Here is a 17773-nt window from a genome sequence, read left to right on the forward strand (position 1 = left end):
TGATCTACAATTTCTAATAAAAGAACGATCTTAATTTGGAAATAAAATCAATTTTGTTTCCACTTTTCGCTTCGCACGGCATGGCAACATTTTTAACATGGCCGCATGTTGAACGAAACGATTTTCTTTACTGTTTGCCAAATAAAACAATATTCGCGTGTATTGTGAGCGGATTTATGTCGATCGTGAAGCCGGAGACTTGAATAATTTGTGTGACAAATTTACGGTAAGGGCGGAGTTTGCAATCTTGTGTTTTTGGCATGTTATTGTCGGCGGTTTGGTGATGGTTTGATCATTTTGTGATTTGTGGTTTAGGCTGCGATCGCTAGGATGATGCATCACCCGAACATGCATCATCAGCCGATGTCGGGGCACCCGCCGCCGCAGCACCTGTCGGGCCACCAGGGCATGCCGGCGCACCACCAAATGCCGCCGCACCAAATGCACCGGGAGAACAGGCATGTAGCATTAACTAGGTAACGTCCGGCTTTTTACTAGTTATTTGTTTTGCTGTGCCACTACAAACATTACAAATAAACATAGGCTTTATGTTAATTAACGCGACTCTTGAGATGTAATAATTTTCCTTTGTATGATGTTGTCCAATCACTACAAAGATATGTCTTTTACACCAATACCCAATGTCACATAACTTGCAATTGGTCTCCTAATTTCAGAATACATACTGTAAAAACCTGCCTTGTATACCAAAATTAAAATAAAATAGGAATTTCATAATTCACATTGATCACCAGCGCTCACATTCACTGTGCAAACATTAGAAATCTCAAAGTTCTGACAAACAGTCTGTGGGGCAAAATCTTGCTATTCTAAGAGAGAATTTATTTTGGTTTTTGTTGGGATATGACAAGGATACCTAATATAATATCAACTGTTATGATACATTCCACATAGCTAGTAAGGTAAAATAATGCTGATAATCTTGTGGTTAAGATACCAGCCTTTTGCCGCCTTTAAGGGGCACCAGGTTTCAATCCCGGGCATTGACCTCTAACTCTTGGAGTTATATGCTTATTACACAATTAAGCATCACTTGTTTTAATGATGAAGGAAAACATTGTATTAACTTTTATGCCTGAGAGCTCCCTATAATGTTCTCAAAGATGTGTGAAATCGCCAATTGGAAAAAAGAATACTGGCTGAGTTTGTTGTGGGCTCTTCTAAGACTTGGACGTGTTTGGAACCCTTGTAGCTTTAGTTTTAAGTTAAAATAATTAATTATCACCACTACATCATTATTTGACAGTCAAAAAGTGTACATTAGAACCCAATTTCAATAAATGACTTTGACTTTGACTTCTGCACTTTGCTAGAGTAGTAGATTATGGATAAACTTTTCCCATTCTGAGAGGAGACTTGTGCACAGTAATGAGCTGGCCTGATGAGCTAGTATGATATGAAATATTATACACAGACTTAATAGCACAAATAGAGATAAAATGTAACACGAAACTCTTAGTACCAGACAAATACATAGTTTCCACACAAATGCAAACTGTTGAATCAACTCCCATCGGTTATTCAAGGAGCGGACCAACAAATTCCTGAAAGGCCAGGAACGCATCGGCGGTTTCCGGTGCTGCAAATGTTCATGGGCGGTGGTAAACACTCAACTTCAGGTGACCCGCCTACTCATTTGCTTGCATTTGATATTTTTTTAATAAAATTAATTAATTAAAAGATAGTTTATTATATATTATAAATATCTTAACAATAAATCAGCATAGTGGGATAAAATTAGTGGACATGGGAATCAAAAGCTGACCTCGCAAACAAATTGTGTGCACCCAACCATTGGTAACCAACCAGATCATTGTTAAGGTTGTTTGCAGGGCACTATAATTAATTATTTGTTAATGGCTACATACAATGATTGGAGTGCTGTGAGAGATGAAGCTGTCATGGACCTTTCTTCTTTAAGCTGGAATTTCAGAGCTGTCTGGCAAAATACACTCACAATGTCATGTTAACTTTGAATGTTGTGCAATTTTATCCATGTACAGTTTACATGAAAAAGTAACATTAAGGGCCTTTTCAGTGCGACGCGGATGACCTACGCGGACGCCCGCGACGGACGGTAAAATGTATGAAACCTCAACAACTCCGCGACGCGGACAGCTCCGCGTCGCTCTGAACGCGCTGTTGAGGTTTCATACATTTTACCGTCCGTCCGTCCGCGTCCGCGTCCGCGTCGCACTGAATAGGGCCTAAGATTTTGATAAAGCAGCAACTTGAGATTGTATGTGTGGAGCATTCAATCACATTGTCGAGTTTACGAAAAACAACCAAGTCGTGCTGATGCTAAAAGCATCGCATCATCTATCCTATCGTATCTATCTAAAGAGGGAAATCATATAAAAGTCAGACAGTTATAAAAAAACTTTTACTGTCTACGATTTACAGTACAAAGGGGGTTAAAATAAAAAGGGGAGATCAAGTCAATGAACTTGCAAGTGTCAAGAACCAGTATGACTATTTTGCAAGTCTCAACTCAACATGTCTATAGGCGTAGGGTCTTTTATGTTATTTTATTCCTATTATAAGAGTCAATTCCGCTATTCCATATTATGTGGCTATTCAAATAGGACTGTACAGCTTATAATGTCCCAGTCTGGTAGTCTAAACTCTATATCTGATAAACGATTCGTCCATGCTCCATAGGAGAAATATATTATGCATTTATAAAAATAATTCTAGCAACCTTTTCAGGGCTCCATACCCGAAGAATGGCGGTCTTTAATTATTAAGAGTGCTAACAGGACTCTCTTACTAAATCTGTGCTATTCGTCCGTCCGTCTGTTCGTCTGTCCGCTCGTCCGTTCGTCCGACCGTTCGTCCGTCTCTGTCAGCGGGCTGTATCTCGTGAACGTAATAGGTAGAGTAGTCACAGAATGTGTATTTCTGTTGCCGCTATAGCAACAAACAATAAAAATTTCAAAATGACCTCTATGAAAATTAAAAAATAAATTAATTAAACAGTGTTATTTCTTGTACGGTTGTGCGGAACCCTTCGTGTGCGAGTCCGACTCGCACTTATCCTTTTTTTGTTACATTTAAGTAGATCTAGTTTTTCAGAGGGTTAGGGTTTCAGAGAATCTTCTTCTGGTTTGAAAATGGACCTTGATTTGGTTAATCCAGACTAATCAATACCAATATCATAAAAGCGAAAGTCTATCTGTCTGTTACCATTTCACGGCCTATCTGTCTATCTGTCAGTTGTAACCGATTTTGTCGAAAATTGATACAGACCAGAGATATGGATATAGGATTCTCTTTATCCCAGAAAATCAAAGAGTTCTCACAAGATTTTTAAGATGCTAAATCCATGTGGACAAAGTCGTGGGCATCAGCTAAAAATAAAACTTTCATTACAAGTATTTTTACTTTCATTAAAACGTTATTGAAATGGGTTAGACTTTTCTAAATCGTGTAGGTATAATATTTTAAACACGCAAACTTTACATTTTGATGAATCTACTTTATTAGTTAAAGGATCTAATGTTACAATGATATACCTAGTTGTTATTTTTTTCCACAACTATGTCCCAAATACTGACTTTTTGAAGTAGTTTTTTAACTGTAAGATAGGCTTACGTTTACTATGCATTGTATAATGCTTAATAGAAAGCAATGATGAGGGTTTGACCGTAATTGCCTGGAAGATGCATATTCACTCATCTCATAAAAGTAATTAGTTTCCGCAAAAAATCGTCCTTATAAGACGTCAAAGTTGCATTAGAAATCCACCACATGTTCCTTAGAAATCGACCACATTTGTTCCACCTTAAATAAAAAGAATAATACCTGCAAATATCAGCTTATATTCTTATAGCTACTCAAACATTGACACTTATTTAATAAAAGTCTGTGTTTTACTCGCTCGCCCATACAGAGTCGACTGCATTGACATGCAAATCCTGTGTAATTTGTTGATACGTCGAGGGTTCTTTGCGGCTCCCTTTGTTACTAGAACTGGTCGTCAATGGAACATATGATGGCACTTTTGATCCGAGGCTATCTAGTGATGAATATAAGGAGATTTCTTGTATAGGCCGATATATCAAGCCATTGAAGTTACGGGCAGTTGGAATAACAGTATTGCAACAAACGCCTGGGTGAAAGCACCCCTAGAAAGACTTTCGTTTTTCTCACAAGGCCTTGTAAGAAATTCGGTGCAGTGTTGTGAATTTTTTTTTTCGAGTTAATCTTAAATTGGACTTTCTGTTTAGTGTCTGTGAATGTTACATTTCTTAAATTCCAATAAAAAACACTTTTCTATTTCACATAAAATTTATCTTACTTTATATAAATGTGGAATCAAGCATCAGATTTTCTGAAAATAGGAACTGTCTTTCATATTAGTATTTTCTTTGGATCAAGTAAATTAAATCGTATTCTTGTGTTACGAGTTAGTTAGCAGATTTACAGAAGTTATGGCGGAATGTGAGAGTGAACACACAACAGAAGAGTATGTAATTTTTATTACAATACTAAATCCGCGTGGATTAAGGTTGTTCAAATTACTGCTGGGTAGCTGTTTGATTTCCAGGAAAAAAAATTATTCTATTTCCCTCTCCAGGATGCAAGCTATCTCTTCGTAAAGATTGGTTACACAATTGAGCCGTGAAAAGATATTAGACAGTTATACAGGCACATGTCACATGTTCGTATTTATTTTTAACCCCCGACCTAAAAAGAGGGGTGTTATAAGTTTCACGTGTGTATCTGTGTATCTGTCTGTGGCATCGTAGCGCCTAAACGAATGAACCAATTTTAATTTAGTTTTTTTTTTGTTTGAAAGGTGGCTTGATCGAGAGTGTTCTTTGCTATAATCCAAGAAAATCGGTTCAGCCGTTTGAAAGTTATCAGCTCTTTTCTAGTTACTGTAGTTAACCTTCACTTGTCGGGGGTGTTATAAATTTTTAATTGACACTTGTATTAGTATGGATTAAAATAATTAATATGCCGAGTTGACGTCTGCACGGCAAAATACCTACAGCAACGGAACCTACGTCATTCGCCCGCGTGTTATAAATTATAATTATTTTGTCATAGTTTTAACCAGTGAGATTTTTCGAAATGCTTCCTTAGCGGTTGCCTACAGTAGTAGTAACATGTAACCAATTTCCAGCATACAGAACACTGTATGCTGGAAATTGGTGGTAATGTAACAACAGTTACATTCATCAATCATCATTATCATCATAATCGATCTGTCGCCGGCTCACTACTGAACACAGGTCACTTCTCAGAATAAGAAGAGAGCTCTACATTGAGTATGTTCAATTTTGTTATAGGATTTGATAGAATATTGTCCCTGTAAGGGACCTACCACACCTATGTGTATAGGTAGGTTTTTGGATACTACTCTGTAGGCTGTAGGTGTAACAGATTTTTATGTACACGTAGGTTACACACAAGACGATTTTAGAGACACAAATAAAATAACCAATGACAAGGGAGTTAAAGCGTATTAGAAGGGCTCCCGCTCAAGACTTTCGCAACGCGTACTTGGTCAACAAAGACACATTTAGTATGAAATCGTTTTTTATTGTAGGGTGCCGATGGGTCCCTCTCAGGCCAGCGGTATGGGCGGTCACGGTCAGATGGGCGGTATGGGCTCCATGCCCGTCCCGCCGCATCATGCGCCCACACCGCGACCGCCGCACCCTATCAGATCCATGCATCATCCGCCGACGCAACACCACTCTGTGCCGCCGGTAACTGTTACACTAGACATATCTAGCAGAACCCACGACCCTAGGCCTATCAGCTACGGCAACAAATGCGGTTACTGGCAGATGGCTGGTAGGGCTCTATGCCCTTCCCGCCGCATCATGCGCCCACACCACGACCGCCTCACCCTATGAGGTCCATGCACCACCCGCCGAGGCAACACCACTCTGTAATGCCGGTAACCTTCTAAATGTAATCTAGCAGTGACCACGACGCTGGGCCTTACAGCTATAGCCTTCTAGATGTATCTAGCAGCGCCCACGACGCTGGGACTTTCAGCTATAGCCTTCTAGATGTATCTAGCAGCGCCCACGACGCTGGGACTTTCAGCTATAGCCTTCTAGATGTATCTAGCAGCGCCCACGACGCTGGGACTTTCAGCTATAGCCTTCTAGATGTATCTAGCAGCGCCCACGACGCTGGGACTTTCAGCTATAGCCTTCTAGATGTATCTAGCAGCGCCCACGACGCTGGGACTTTCAGCTATAGCGACAAATACGGTCATGGACAGATGGGCGGTATGGGCTCCATGCCCATGCATCTGGCCCCCTGACGCAACACTACTTAATGGTGTTAGTAACTAATTTAAACATCACGCTTAGACGTACAGGAAAATTTCTATTGTTATTGTCGCACACGACGACGACGCAGCTCGGGCCAAGGAAGACGCTCTATGTCTCACTACCTCATGGGCTAATCACGACGTATGCAACTATACACTTTTTTTTTGAATATTGCTACAAATCTACCAAACCATGAAACAGATTGTCTATACATACCTATTAATATACTATCAGGTAAAAAATTTAAGATTTGGTTTACCCTACCTACTTTTCTTCTCCTATCGGTTCCTCAGCTTTGAGGATTGTGGTTTCAAGGTAGGCGAGTATTCACTGATGATAGGTGTTGAATAGATGCATCTGCATTCTCAATCTGTTTAAAATGGAAACTGTTTTATGTTCTGTCTACTACACACTTACTCTTCAGGAAATTGTAAGTTTGACATCTGTCATTTGTGTGTGACAGCAACAGAACCGCATCCGGCGGCCGTACTCAGTCGGGGGAGGCTACGGCCCCGGCGCAGTGCCCGGCGTCATGCCGCCGCCCTACGCGCCGCCGCCGCCTCTGGCGCCGCCCACCACGCAGCAGAGCCACAACGGTGAGTTGAACCTGCGCAGTGGGTGAATCTACTTGATGGAACGAAGTGAGGCGCGACGCGATACCGACCAGGTGGCACATAGATTTTTTACACCTTGGTTGATTTGTCATGATTGAAGCCTTTGAAGTGTCTTTTAACATCCTCCGCGCTTATTACCAAAGTCTGCGTCCTGATAGTGACGGCGCACCGCGCAGACGGAATGAACGTTATTAGACAAATGTTCGACATGTTTGAACTTGACCGGAGTGTGAACGGGTGCGCTTATCCCCGCGTTCACTACGTCATGTAAATCCGCTCAGCAATCCGCCATACCTGGTCGGCCGTCAGTCAGGACGCACACTAAAGTTTCTCCATGTTTACTAGTGGTGCCGTCACACCATAGTTGCTTTTAGCATTGAACTGTTATGACTGAAAACGTTTATTGAAACAAGATTGGGTGGCTTCCTACAGAGTGTTTTTAGCCACCGTAACGCCAGCACCGCGAAATTGCCAACTTTCACTGGTGTTATGAAACATTGGGAAATATTAATTGTTCTTTTCTTACTATCTAGGTCTGTGCAGGCCTTCCTCACCAATACTCTCAGTGCCAACAAAGCTAAAGCCTGACTTTGGTCAGTAAATAGTTTGTTAGAGTAGAATTTGATTTTGTCTGTTGTAGTTTTATCTAAGTAATTACTTTTACTTTCATTCAATAAAATTGTAGTGGTTTTATTATTTTTAAGTAGTTAGCTTTGGAGTTCATTTTTTAGTTACTACTTACTTCATTACAGTAGCTATTGTTATTTTTTTTTTCAAGATTCATAAATATTACGAAACATTTCATATTTACGTCATTTTTACTTCCAATAGTGACACCATCAACCTCGGCTAGCACAATAAACTCCGCGCCAAGCAACAATATTGACACGAAAGAAGAGAGCGGGATAGTATTATCGAACAATGCGGGAGTGGGAGCGGGAGCGGCGACAGACGCGGACGACAAAATAGAGAAGCACGCGGCGGCGGGTGAGGGCGAGGCGCGCGCCGCCGCGCCGGCCAACAGTAAAGAGAAGACCCCCATGTGCCTGGTCAACGAGCTGGCCAGGTACAATAAGGTACGTGCGTACGTCGTGTTTGCATGAGATGAGAGCAGTAGAGTGACGTGGGAGAGAGAGGCAGATAGAGATAAGAGAGCAAACATGCGGCGGCGAGCAAGGTACAAAAAGGTGTGTGAGCGAGTTAGCAGCAGATTGATAGAGAAGTGGAAGAAGAAGATGAACGAAATGAAAAGCAGATGATGTGGAGTCGAGTACTGTGCATTCATGCGTATGAATGTATTCGTGCGTACATATGCGTGTGTATGAGTCATGTGGAAAAGAAGACAACAACATAAATGTACCGAACAGTAGTAGTAGTCAGTAGTGAGAAATTTACATGCAAAAATTCCCATCAATATTTATTGTTTTTATATTTATTTATATTTCATACTTGCTAGAAGTAGTTATAATATTTTGTATCTTTTCACAGATTAAGCACCAATACCGCCTCACATCAGAAACGGGGCCCGCTCACAAAAAAGTATTCACAGTAACACTCCGACTGGGTGATACTGAGGAATACACAGCTGAGGTTAGAAGTTATCAGATTGTGGGTTGGAACGTTGTTCAGAAAACTAGCCAATTGTGTGTTCATGCATATTGATGTATTATGTCCAGGGGTCATCGATAAAGCGCGCGCAGCACGCGGCGGCGAGCGCAGCCCTAGGCGGCACGCGCTTCCCGCCGCCGCCGCCGCGCGCGCCGCCCTCGCACGCGCACCACGCCTCGCACCACCGCCACGCTGGTAAGAACGCTTCTCGTAAGAGAAGCGTGAAGAGAAGAGAAGTGAAAACTCTCCTTACTTTTCCATCCCTGACTCTCCTTACATCTTCACTCTCTATCTCTTTCGATGCTCCTCTCCCTTTTCTCCCTCTACGTTTTGTGATAAGATCGAAATTGTGTATCACTTGTGTCCAACGGTCGAGACAATTTTTTCTGTACCCATTTCCATTGGTCTCAGGTGCTGTAATGCCAACAGTGGAACTCAACGCACTGGCGATGAAGCTGTGTCAGCCGGCGGTGTACACGTCCGTACCGGCCGTGCCGCGACCGCGGCCGCGCGTGCCGTACCGGCTGCCCGCGCCCTTCGTGCCGCCCTACCCTCACGCGCCGGGCCCGCACGTTCACACGCCGCGGCTGATGGAGCCCGCGTCCCTGCTGTACAGGTAACAGCCAGCGCAGTACACATCCGTACCAGTCGTACTTATATTATACAATACCGTACAGTACAATATTTAATGGTAATTAAATAAAATCTTTTACATACATAACAAAAATTGCGGAACCGGCAGGATTCGAACCTGCGTCTTCCGGGTTCGCGCCCAACGCTCTGACCTCTAAGCCACGGTTTCGCTTACTGCCAGTAATGATTTGTGATATGTTTTTTTTTTACTCAGTACTGAAGCGACTGTTTAGAAATTTCCTTGAAATGTAGGTAAAAACACTATCATAATAATTGTTAAAATATAATTAAATAATGTTAAAAAAAAATTGTATCCAAAATTCCTTGCTAACCGTACTTTTCAAATGTCAGAATATTATGGCGAATCCTTTATCACTTCGTACGCGTTATATCTTGCTCGGGTCACGTGAGCAAGTAATCCCGGCGTGGTCCAGCTTAACATTCCTTGTGTCGCTTGTCGCAGGGTGCGCGTGTGCGTGGGCGGGCGCTCGTGGGTGGGCGAGGGCGCCACGCCGCAGGGCGCGCGCCACGACGCGGCCGCGCGCGCGCTGCACGACTTGCGCCCCTCCAACGGCAACGACAGCGACAATGGTGGGTATAATAAAAAAAAAATCTTTATCTATATCAGGTCTAACACTAAGGATCGATATCACCAACGTAAAATAAGTCTTATTCGAGAATTTTGATATTTTGGCAGGTTTTCAATACAAAAACTGTCATTCCAATTTATTCCTCGGTTAAATGTCACTCGACGTTAGTGAAATCGACACCGAGTTGTTCGAAAATTTAAGTCGAGATTAAACTAATTTAATTAATACGAGGATTCTATGGAGTCTTGTAATTAAATTTGTTCTTGTTTGGTATGGTCGCAGTCAAGTGCAAGCCTATATATTATAGTAAAAAAAAAAGTTCAACAATATACATCAATCGCTAGAGACGTCAGATCTGTGTATCTAGATGACTATAGGAATGTTTTGTCATAGGAGATTCTGGTTCGGATATCCTCAACTCGGAAGTGAAGTCGCCAGTGTCGCTGGTGCACGAACTGGCGCTCAAACGGAATCTCAACGTGCAGTTCACGGTCAAGTCGGAGCGCGGACCGCCACACATGAGGGTAAGGGTCTTTTAAAAATATTTATATGAAGAGCGAGCAAACGAACAGCCGGGTCATTTGATGTTTAGTGATAACCACCGCCTATGAACATTTGCAGTACCAGTGGAACCGCTAATGCGTTGCCGGCTTTTCAAGAATTTGTCAAATGATGCAGCAATGGTGGTATCCAGGTTAATGGACCCAATGGCCTTAGGTACCAATCGGAAGGATGAGAAGCGGGGTATCTGGCTCTTCAGCTCGCAGCTGGAATACATGGATTGGTTTGCAGCTGGTTATGACGAGTGTGGTCGTAAGCCCGGCGGATTCGGGATAGAATCCTATCACGAAGCAAAAATTATTATTGGTGTGCAATGTCTAATTAGTAATCGCGAAATACTGAACATTTTATTAAAACTTGTCAAAACGAACCATACGAACCATGTCATTGGCTGTGGCCTGTGGATGCGCTACAATAATTGCAGATAAGAAGAAAGGTACAAGATCAGAGGTCTTATAATGGGGCGCCAAATATGTAAATTAATATATTACCCACTCCGCAAGTTCAAGGTCGAAGACCTTTTGACGTGACAAACTATAGCTTATACATGAATAAAGTACCAGGAGATTATAGGAGGATATAGCTAGGTTCAGGCATCATAGAAATTTCCATAGTATAAAAATCAATTTTAGTCCACTTACATCCAGCATAAAGAACAACTTTATGAGCATGAGAAGTAAAATGTTGTTTTTGCGTTTAGGTGTTCGTAACAGCGTGCACGGTGGGCGATATGGAGACAGAAGGGGAAGGGAACGGCAAGAAAGTGTCAAAGCGGCGCGCGGCCGAGCGCATGCTGGAGGAGATGCGGCGCCGCTGGCCGCCCGCGCTTCTGCGTGCGCGCCCGCCCGCCGACCGACGCCGACACGCGCCCACTAAGAAGAAGCCCAGGAACCTCATCAAGGTGACCATTTCATTTTGACTAGACTATATTTCGGCCTCACAAAACTGACTCAAGAACAAAAGACTATCAACTGCACTATTGCCAAGAGGTTTTCAGTTTTGAGTAAATGAAAGCTATATACTCTGAGCGTATGTTAGAAGAAATGCGGTTCGACACTGTCCAGGCTCTCGAGTCATAGCTGCCTTGAGCATGAAGTTAAAAATGTTTATTTATCGTGCAGGAGGGCGGTGCGGGCGCGGGCTCGGGCAGTGAAGGCGGGGGCTCGAGTGCGGGCGGCGCGGGCGTCAACGCCGCGAGCGCGAGCGGCGGCGCCGACAACCCCATCTCGCGCCTCGCCGTCGCGCGCCACGCGGCCCGCGCGCGCTCGCCGCAGTACCGCGTGCTGGAGGAGAGGGGCGCGGCGCGGCGGCGGGAGTTCTTGGTGCAGTGCGAGGCGCCGCCGCACTGTGCCACGGGGCTGGGACCCAACAAGAAGACCGCCAAACGACGCGCCGCTCACAGTGAGTGTTATTTTAGAACCCTATATCGCTTGCCTTCGCTCGGTACGCGGTATTTTTATTATTCTCGTCCGCTGCAAGCTTGCAACTACTATGCAGAGTGTAAATAGAATGCTAGCAAAAACTAAGACAGGTAATTACTGATAAGATACCACAAAAAAAAACGCGAAAAACATTTAAAAAACATTTTTTTTAAAGCTCGCAATGTATTGCAAATAAAACATCTGATTGATGCTAGAGGTCACCGAACGTTGCGTAGTTAGGCGCCGCGGGGTCAGTGCACCTGACTAACGCTAGAGGTCAACGAACGTTGCGTAGTTAGGTGCCGCGGGGCCAATCCCGCACTGGGCTGGGCATTGACCCCGAGTTTTGCACGCTGTACATTGCGGGTTTCAAAAACACTAACCCCTCAAACTACAAGTATAAGGTAATGGTTATAATTGCACCCTGAAAACTGAGCTTTCTAAAATCGAAATGCGCACCCGCAACAGCACATAGTAATAACATGTATTTTTGTTAAAGAAAATTAGTCAAGTTTATCACGATATTACTAATATTCCCCTTTCCCCTCCAACTAAACATAAAGCTAGTGCTAGGAGTAGGTACGACAATAATGCAACGGGTGGGGTTAGAACTGGTGAATGGTGATCTTTCGGAATTCAGTCCTTTAACTGTTGAGGTATTTGAAGATCATAACATATATTTGATAATATGTTTTATTTCAGATGTCCTGCTGGCAATGGAAATGAGCACAAACTCCAACGACCAGCCCACACTGAGTGCAAACAGCGGTGACGCCACCAACGTCTCTGGGGATTCTAATAAAGCTAATAACATTGACGTAAAACGAAAGGTATGTAAATTATTCTTTCTATGTACATTGTACATACACACTTATAAAAAATAGGAAATTGTACATTAAACAAGCCATTTTATCCGAGACGTGGCAGATGTTTAAGTCGAGGGTAAAATGGGTTTTGTGACCGAATTATACACTCTGCTATTCACTTTGACTGTGAGGAAATGAAACAGGGATACGCGTCCGCGACCTGTGGGTGATCTAACTCTCATACTTCACCTCTTCTGGTCATTGCATATGCTCTGGACATACATCGATAAATCACCCACTGTGCAGGTACAAGGTCAAAGGCTTTTTAATGGAACACCAAATATAAAAAGCGATATATCACTCACTGCGCAAGTTCAAGGTCGGAGACCTTTTGCGCGCCACCGACTGTAGCTTACATAAAATACCAGGAGAGCATGGGAGCCTAGGAGGCTAAGCTGAGGCACTACAGAAATTTTCATACAACACTTATGCACAAGAGCATAAAACGCAGTTTTAGTCCGCTTACAGCCAGCATAAGGAACTTTATGAGCATGAGAAGTGAAATAGTACAGTAGTATTTTAACAACGAGATATTTGGTTACTGTAAAATGTTAAAAAGCATTATCGCATTGTTCGTGCTTGGGCTTCATAAGTGAAAAAGCTGCAAATATGTCGAGGTTGTAGATACTTTTAGTAGCGTTTTGCTTCATTTTTGTAGGAAAAGAATCTTAAGTGTTTTTTTTCTTCAGGAAAACGAGGTGAATTCGGGAGGCGCCAACAGTGATGTGCGACAGCCGGTTCCCGGCGTTCTGATGATGGACTACCATCAACGCAGTGGACAACCTTCACAACCCAATGGTCAGTTCCTAATACTACTTAATACTATAAACGCGAAAGTTTGTATGTATGTGTTGGATGTTTGTTATCCTTTCACGCAAAAATTACTGGATTAACACATAGGCTACTTTTTATCCTGGAAAATGAATGAGTTCCCACGGGATTTTTGGAAAACCTATATCCACGCGAACAAAGTTGCGGGCATCAACTAGTCTGTAATAAGTATAAGTTATACCGCAATATATTTCAGGAGTGAGCGAGACAAGCGCCACGGGCGGCGTAACGCCCGCCGTGTCCTCTGGTGTGAGCGGGACGGGCGCGGGCAGCAACTCACCCGGGGCCAAGGACCAGCTCATGTACCTGTCCCAGCTGCTGGGCTTCACTGTGCAGTTCTCCGACTTCCCCAAGGTAACACTATTTTGCTATATACTAACTATATGCAATAACTTATTGATTCCTATTTACAGTTCATATACTTACTTTTAAAAGTGGAGCTAGTAGGATTTTGTTTCCTTTGTTGGTTTTTAATCTATTTTGAAATGTGTATCAATTCAAACCCAGTGTTGTGATAGGTAAGGGGTGGGGAAGCTTGCTTCCGCGGTGGGTCTCATGACAAGGTGTTGCTGTCAGGCAAATGATTCAGGCACATGTCCTTACCCCGTGCCCTCAGTATGAAATTTTACTTCTCACCAACGTTGATAGTATTTAGAGTCCTTACTTAGTAGGTATTGAGAGTAAAAGGGTCCATAACTGCCTTGTTTTAATGCTTTTAGTTTGTACACTACAGCCAGCGCTCCAAGCGGAAACGTTGCGAAATTATTGACTTTAAATCAAGTAACTTTAGGTCTATTTTAGTTTTACGTTATTTTGTTTCGACCCTCGAATACTATCAAAATAGGTGAAAAGTAAAATGTCATACTGAGTGTGTACTGAGAAGGTATTTGTTCGGCAGCGCAACCACGGCGAGTACCTGTCGCTGGTGTCGCTGTCGACGGAGCCGCCCGTCATGTGCCACGGCGGCGGTGCATCCACCGCGCACTCGCACGAGCAGTGCGCGCGCGCCGCGCTGCGCGCCCTCGCGCTCATGGGCCTCGACGCGCCCACCACCGGGTATGTGTCTACGACGCCTTTACACAGTGCTCATCACCGCCATACGCAACCTAGTCTCTAAACTCAAGTCAAAGCTTATGACGTCCTGACGATATGACAAACAATAGTTGAGATAATCAAGTTCAATAAGTTTGGTATCAAATCTGAGATCTTGTTTTAAGCAATCTATTTTTATTTTTTCATTACGCGACCAATTATATTTAGAATCTTTTTTTTCCAGAATGCAGAGCATGCCGGGTCCGGGCGCCAAGGCCGGCGTGATCAGCACCGGCACCGGCGAGTGAGGCCCCCACCACCCCCCTCCCCCCGTAGCGTAATCCCCTCCCTCGCAATATTACACGTGTGAATATCTCACGGCGCGAAATAAATCGTTCGGGATGTCCTCTTTGCTTGACTGCTGTAGTTCGTGCCACGGCTGATGGGTACCAATGGTAACCGGTGTGTAATTTTTTTAAACCAAAACATTTTTTACAGAGTTTTGGGGTATAAAATTAATGAAAACTTCGTCTTAATGTTATCAACTAAAAGAAATGGATGTTACTCTGGAATTCATAGTCGAGATAGGGGCTTCTTTAAAGGGTGATACAAACAACATATTGCGTCATATTCAACCTTTATACAACGCGTTAAGGTTGTGTATGGCACATGTCGTCTGAATCGTCCTCTAAAGAATTCTCTATTTTGTTTGACTATGAATTCCCATGTTAGAAATAAAGATTTGAATTTTGAATCGTCTAAGGGCCTTTTCAGTGCGACGCGAACGACCCACGCGGACGCCCGCGACGGACGGCAAAATGTATGAAACCTCAACCGCGTCGCTCTGAACGCGCTGTTGAGGTTTCATACACTCCACCGTCCGCCGCGGACGTCCGCGCAAGCCATCCGCGTCGCACTGAAAAGGCCCTAAAATGTAATTGCTTTTGCAATGATGTAACATTTTGATTTCTGATTTAATTTTTTATTTTAATTTTTTCTTATATAAACGCCACGGCCCATCAGCTATGAAACGTGCTATAATTTTATTTCGTCCTCCCCCCTAGCTATGACATATTCACAATTTTTTTTCGATCTCGGGTCATGCAACAAGTTTAGTTCTTTTTGTTTTTCTTTTTTTATATACTTAATGTAGACATTTTCCTATTGTGTTAGAAATACAAATATGTATATTTTTGTTATAGTTCGCGATCTGTAGTGTATTTTATGTTGAACTCGAAACGACTCCTGATGGTAAATTTACACGAAAAAACCTATCAAATAAACGTACGCTGGTACGGAGTATTTATTATATCAAATGTAAACTGCAAATTATCGGGAGCTAAAAGTTAAACTATTGTAAGGAAGTAATATATAAGTCTTAGGCCGCGTTTACACCTGTAAGTTTTACCCACGTAAGTAGCTTACGTTATTATCTGACAGCAAATTTACTAATGTAAATGTACCTAGAGTGTTTACATTAACAAATTTGTCATAAGGTAATCATGTAAGCTACTTACGTGGGCAAAACTTACAGGTGTACCCGCGGTCTCATGTAGCGTTAAGTGATCTTACACTTCAGTAAACTTAGTTCGAGTTTGCACACCCGTCATCAACGTTGAGACAGAGTAAAATGAACCTAAAGCTACTTGATAATAAAGACGTAAAACCGATTTCATCACACGATTCCGTTCACAGCGCTAGCTCTAAAATTGCGCGCTGTAATTTCGCAGTGTGGATTTATCCTAAATGAAAGAACGAACTCTATCCTTCCAATAAGATAGTATGTCCATTTTACTTTGACGTTATGTTTCGATACTCGAAATCTGTCAACGTTGCCGGAATGTTCAAACTCGTACTATCCCTACAGTTATCTCGTTATTCATAATAGTAAAATAGTTAAGTGATTGTGTAGAGAAGTATCGGTAAAATGTAGTATCGTTATACTATACCGTTACGTAACATGAGGCTGTGAAGCCAAACCAAAAGGGTCTGCTTCGATGTGGCGACTGCCGGCGCCTGAAACGATAGAAGTAACGGTTTTAAATGTTTTAGCGTAAGTTCACACTAGGGACATGTCGCCCGACTAAAAGTTGCGTATACCTTTTCGTATCCAAAGTTGATATGCTGTTAGTGGAGCGCTTCTAACTACTAGTTCTGATAATAATGACGTTCTCGGCCAACTAAGTATCAGCTGAAGACTAACTGCTCAGTTTTTCAACTTTGCTGACGCCACCTGCTAGTACAATATTTGGGGGTAAACAAAATATAAACTAAAGAATCATTGCAGACACTTGAAAACTATATCGACATGAAATTCTTACCGGCTGATAACAATAAAGGTTGAAGGCACAACGCATATTTACAGAGCGGAGTGGAGCCGAAGCCCAGCGTCTTTTATGATAATAACAACTGAAACTCGGCTTTTTATTTATTTTGGTATAATGGCAGTGGCAACTCAAAGTAACATGCGGAGCAGCCGGTATAATCTTCAACCAGTGACAGACAAAGAAAAATTTAAACCAATTATGTTTAAAAAAAATGATTAGCCATGCTATTTATGACTAATACTCCCCATTCCCCTCCAATTAAGCGTAAAGCTTGTGCCAGGAGTGGATACGACAATAGTGCAACGGGTGGGGTATGAACTGACTTTTCGGAATTCAATCCGCTCCTCAACCGTTGAGCTATCGGGGCTCTAATCATGTTTTTGTTAAATCATTATGAGCTTAATAAGAGGTGAGGTAGTTATTGTGAAATCAAAGACGGAAACTTCAATTTATTTATTTGTAAAGATCAAAATTGTCTTTGTCATATCGTCGTGTCATGTGTGTACACGTAGATAAGACAGAAAGTGCGACAAAATGTCCCTAGTCTGACGCAGCTCTAACGGTTTTAAAAGTTTTACTGTAAGTTCATAGAGATAGAGTAACTTAGTGTTAGTGTGCGCGCGCAGGGCCGGGGGTCGCCCCGCGAAGGCCGAAGTTGCATCATGCGGCCATGGTGACATCTTAGGTAAGTAGCGACTATGGTTCATTTCAAAAAGCTTGTCCCTTTTGACGTATTTGTCTAGTTAAATATACTGTATGAAGTCTGCAACACGTATGTTGCTTCTTATGAGGCGTCCATTACGTTTAAAAATTTAATATTCATTTAAGACTGAATAATAAACATGAATAAATAAACTTGAAATAAGCGGTTTCATGTAGAGAAGCGTTTCGGATGATGACTCGCCAAACTTCGTTTCGGTGAAGGCACGCGATGATGATAATGATGAATGAACAAGAATTTTTATCGGCT

At 42.5% G+C, this 17773-nt stretch overlaps 1 protein-coding gene and 1 long non-coding RNA gene across 6 annotated transcripts; one reads left to right on the forward strand and one right to left on the reverse strand.

The window, feature by feature from the left end:
- The first annotated feature begins 84 nt into the window (after positions 1-84).
- On the forward strand, positions 85-15232 carry LOC123875172 (double-stranded RNA-binding protein Staufen homolog 2). Of its 5 annotated transcripts, none has more exons than XM_045920861.1 (18): positions 85-226; positions 316-476; positions 5579-5741; positions 6784-6916; positions 7468-7527; positions 7766-8010; positions 8423-8524; positions 8611-8737; positions 8954-9158; positions 9639-9766; positions 10159-10289; positions 11027-11227; positions 11448-11727; positions 12450-12577; positions 13303-13411; positions 13641-13798; positions 14343-14500; positions 14721-15232. In XM_045920861.1, the coding sequence occupies exons 2-18, from the start codon at positions 331-333 to the stop codon at positions 14782-14784; spliced, it is 2538 nt and encodes an 845-aa protein (XP_045776817.1). In that variant the 5' UTR covers positions 85-226; positions 316-330; the 3' UTR covers positions 14785-15232. The 5 variants fall into 5 exon arrangements, with proteins under 5 accessions (XP_045776817.1, XP_045776826.1, XP_045776832.1 ...); XM_045920870.1 differs by having other exon boundaries at positions 10162-10289; XM_045920876.1 differs by having other exon boundaries at positions 316-458.
- On the reverse strand, positions 11904-12116 carry LOC123875219. The gene is made up of 2 exons (XR_006798103.1): positions 12008-12116; positions 11904-11948 (listed from the first exon to the last, which is right to left on the reverse strand). It is a non-coding gene; the product is annotated as an uncharacterized LOC123875219 (long non-coding RNA).
- Positions 15233-17773: the final 2541 nt, after the last annotated feature.

Source organism: Maniola jurtina, chromosome 2 (assembly GCF_905333055.1).
Source record: "Maniola jurtina chromosome 2, ilManJurt1.1, whole genome shotgun sequence".
Taxonomy (NCBI): Eukaryota; Metazoa; Arthropoda; class Insecta; order Lepidoptera; family Nymphalidae; genus Maniola; species Maniola jurtina.

Excerpts from the sequence above, each read along its gene's own strand:
- LOC123875172 (XM_045920861.1), top strand. The coding sequence starts at position 331 with ATGATGCATCACCCGAACATGCATCATCAGCCGATGTCGGGGCACCCG. Across the intron at positions 8,738-8,953 it reads CTCGCACCACCGCCACGCTG|GTGCTGTAATGCCAACAGTG; the intron begins GTAAGAACGCTT and ends CATTGGTCTCAG. Across the intron at positions 10,290-11,026 it reads GCGGACCGCCACACATGAGG|GTGTTCGTAACAGCGTGCAC; the intron begins GTAAGGGTCTTT and ends TTTTGCGTTTAG.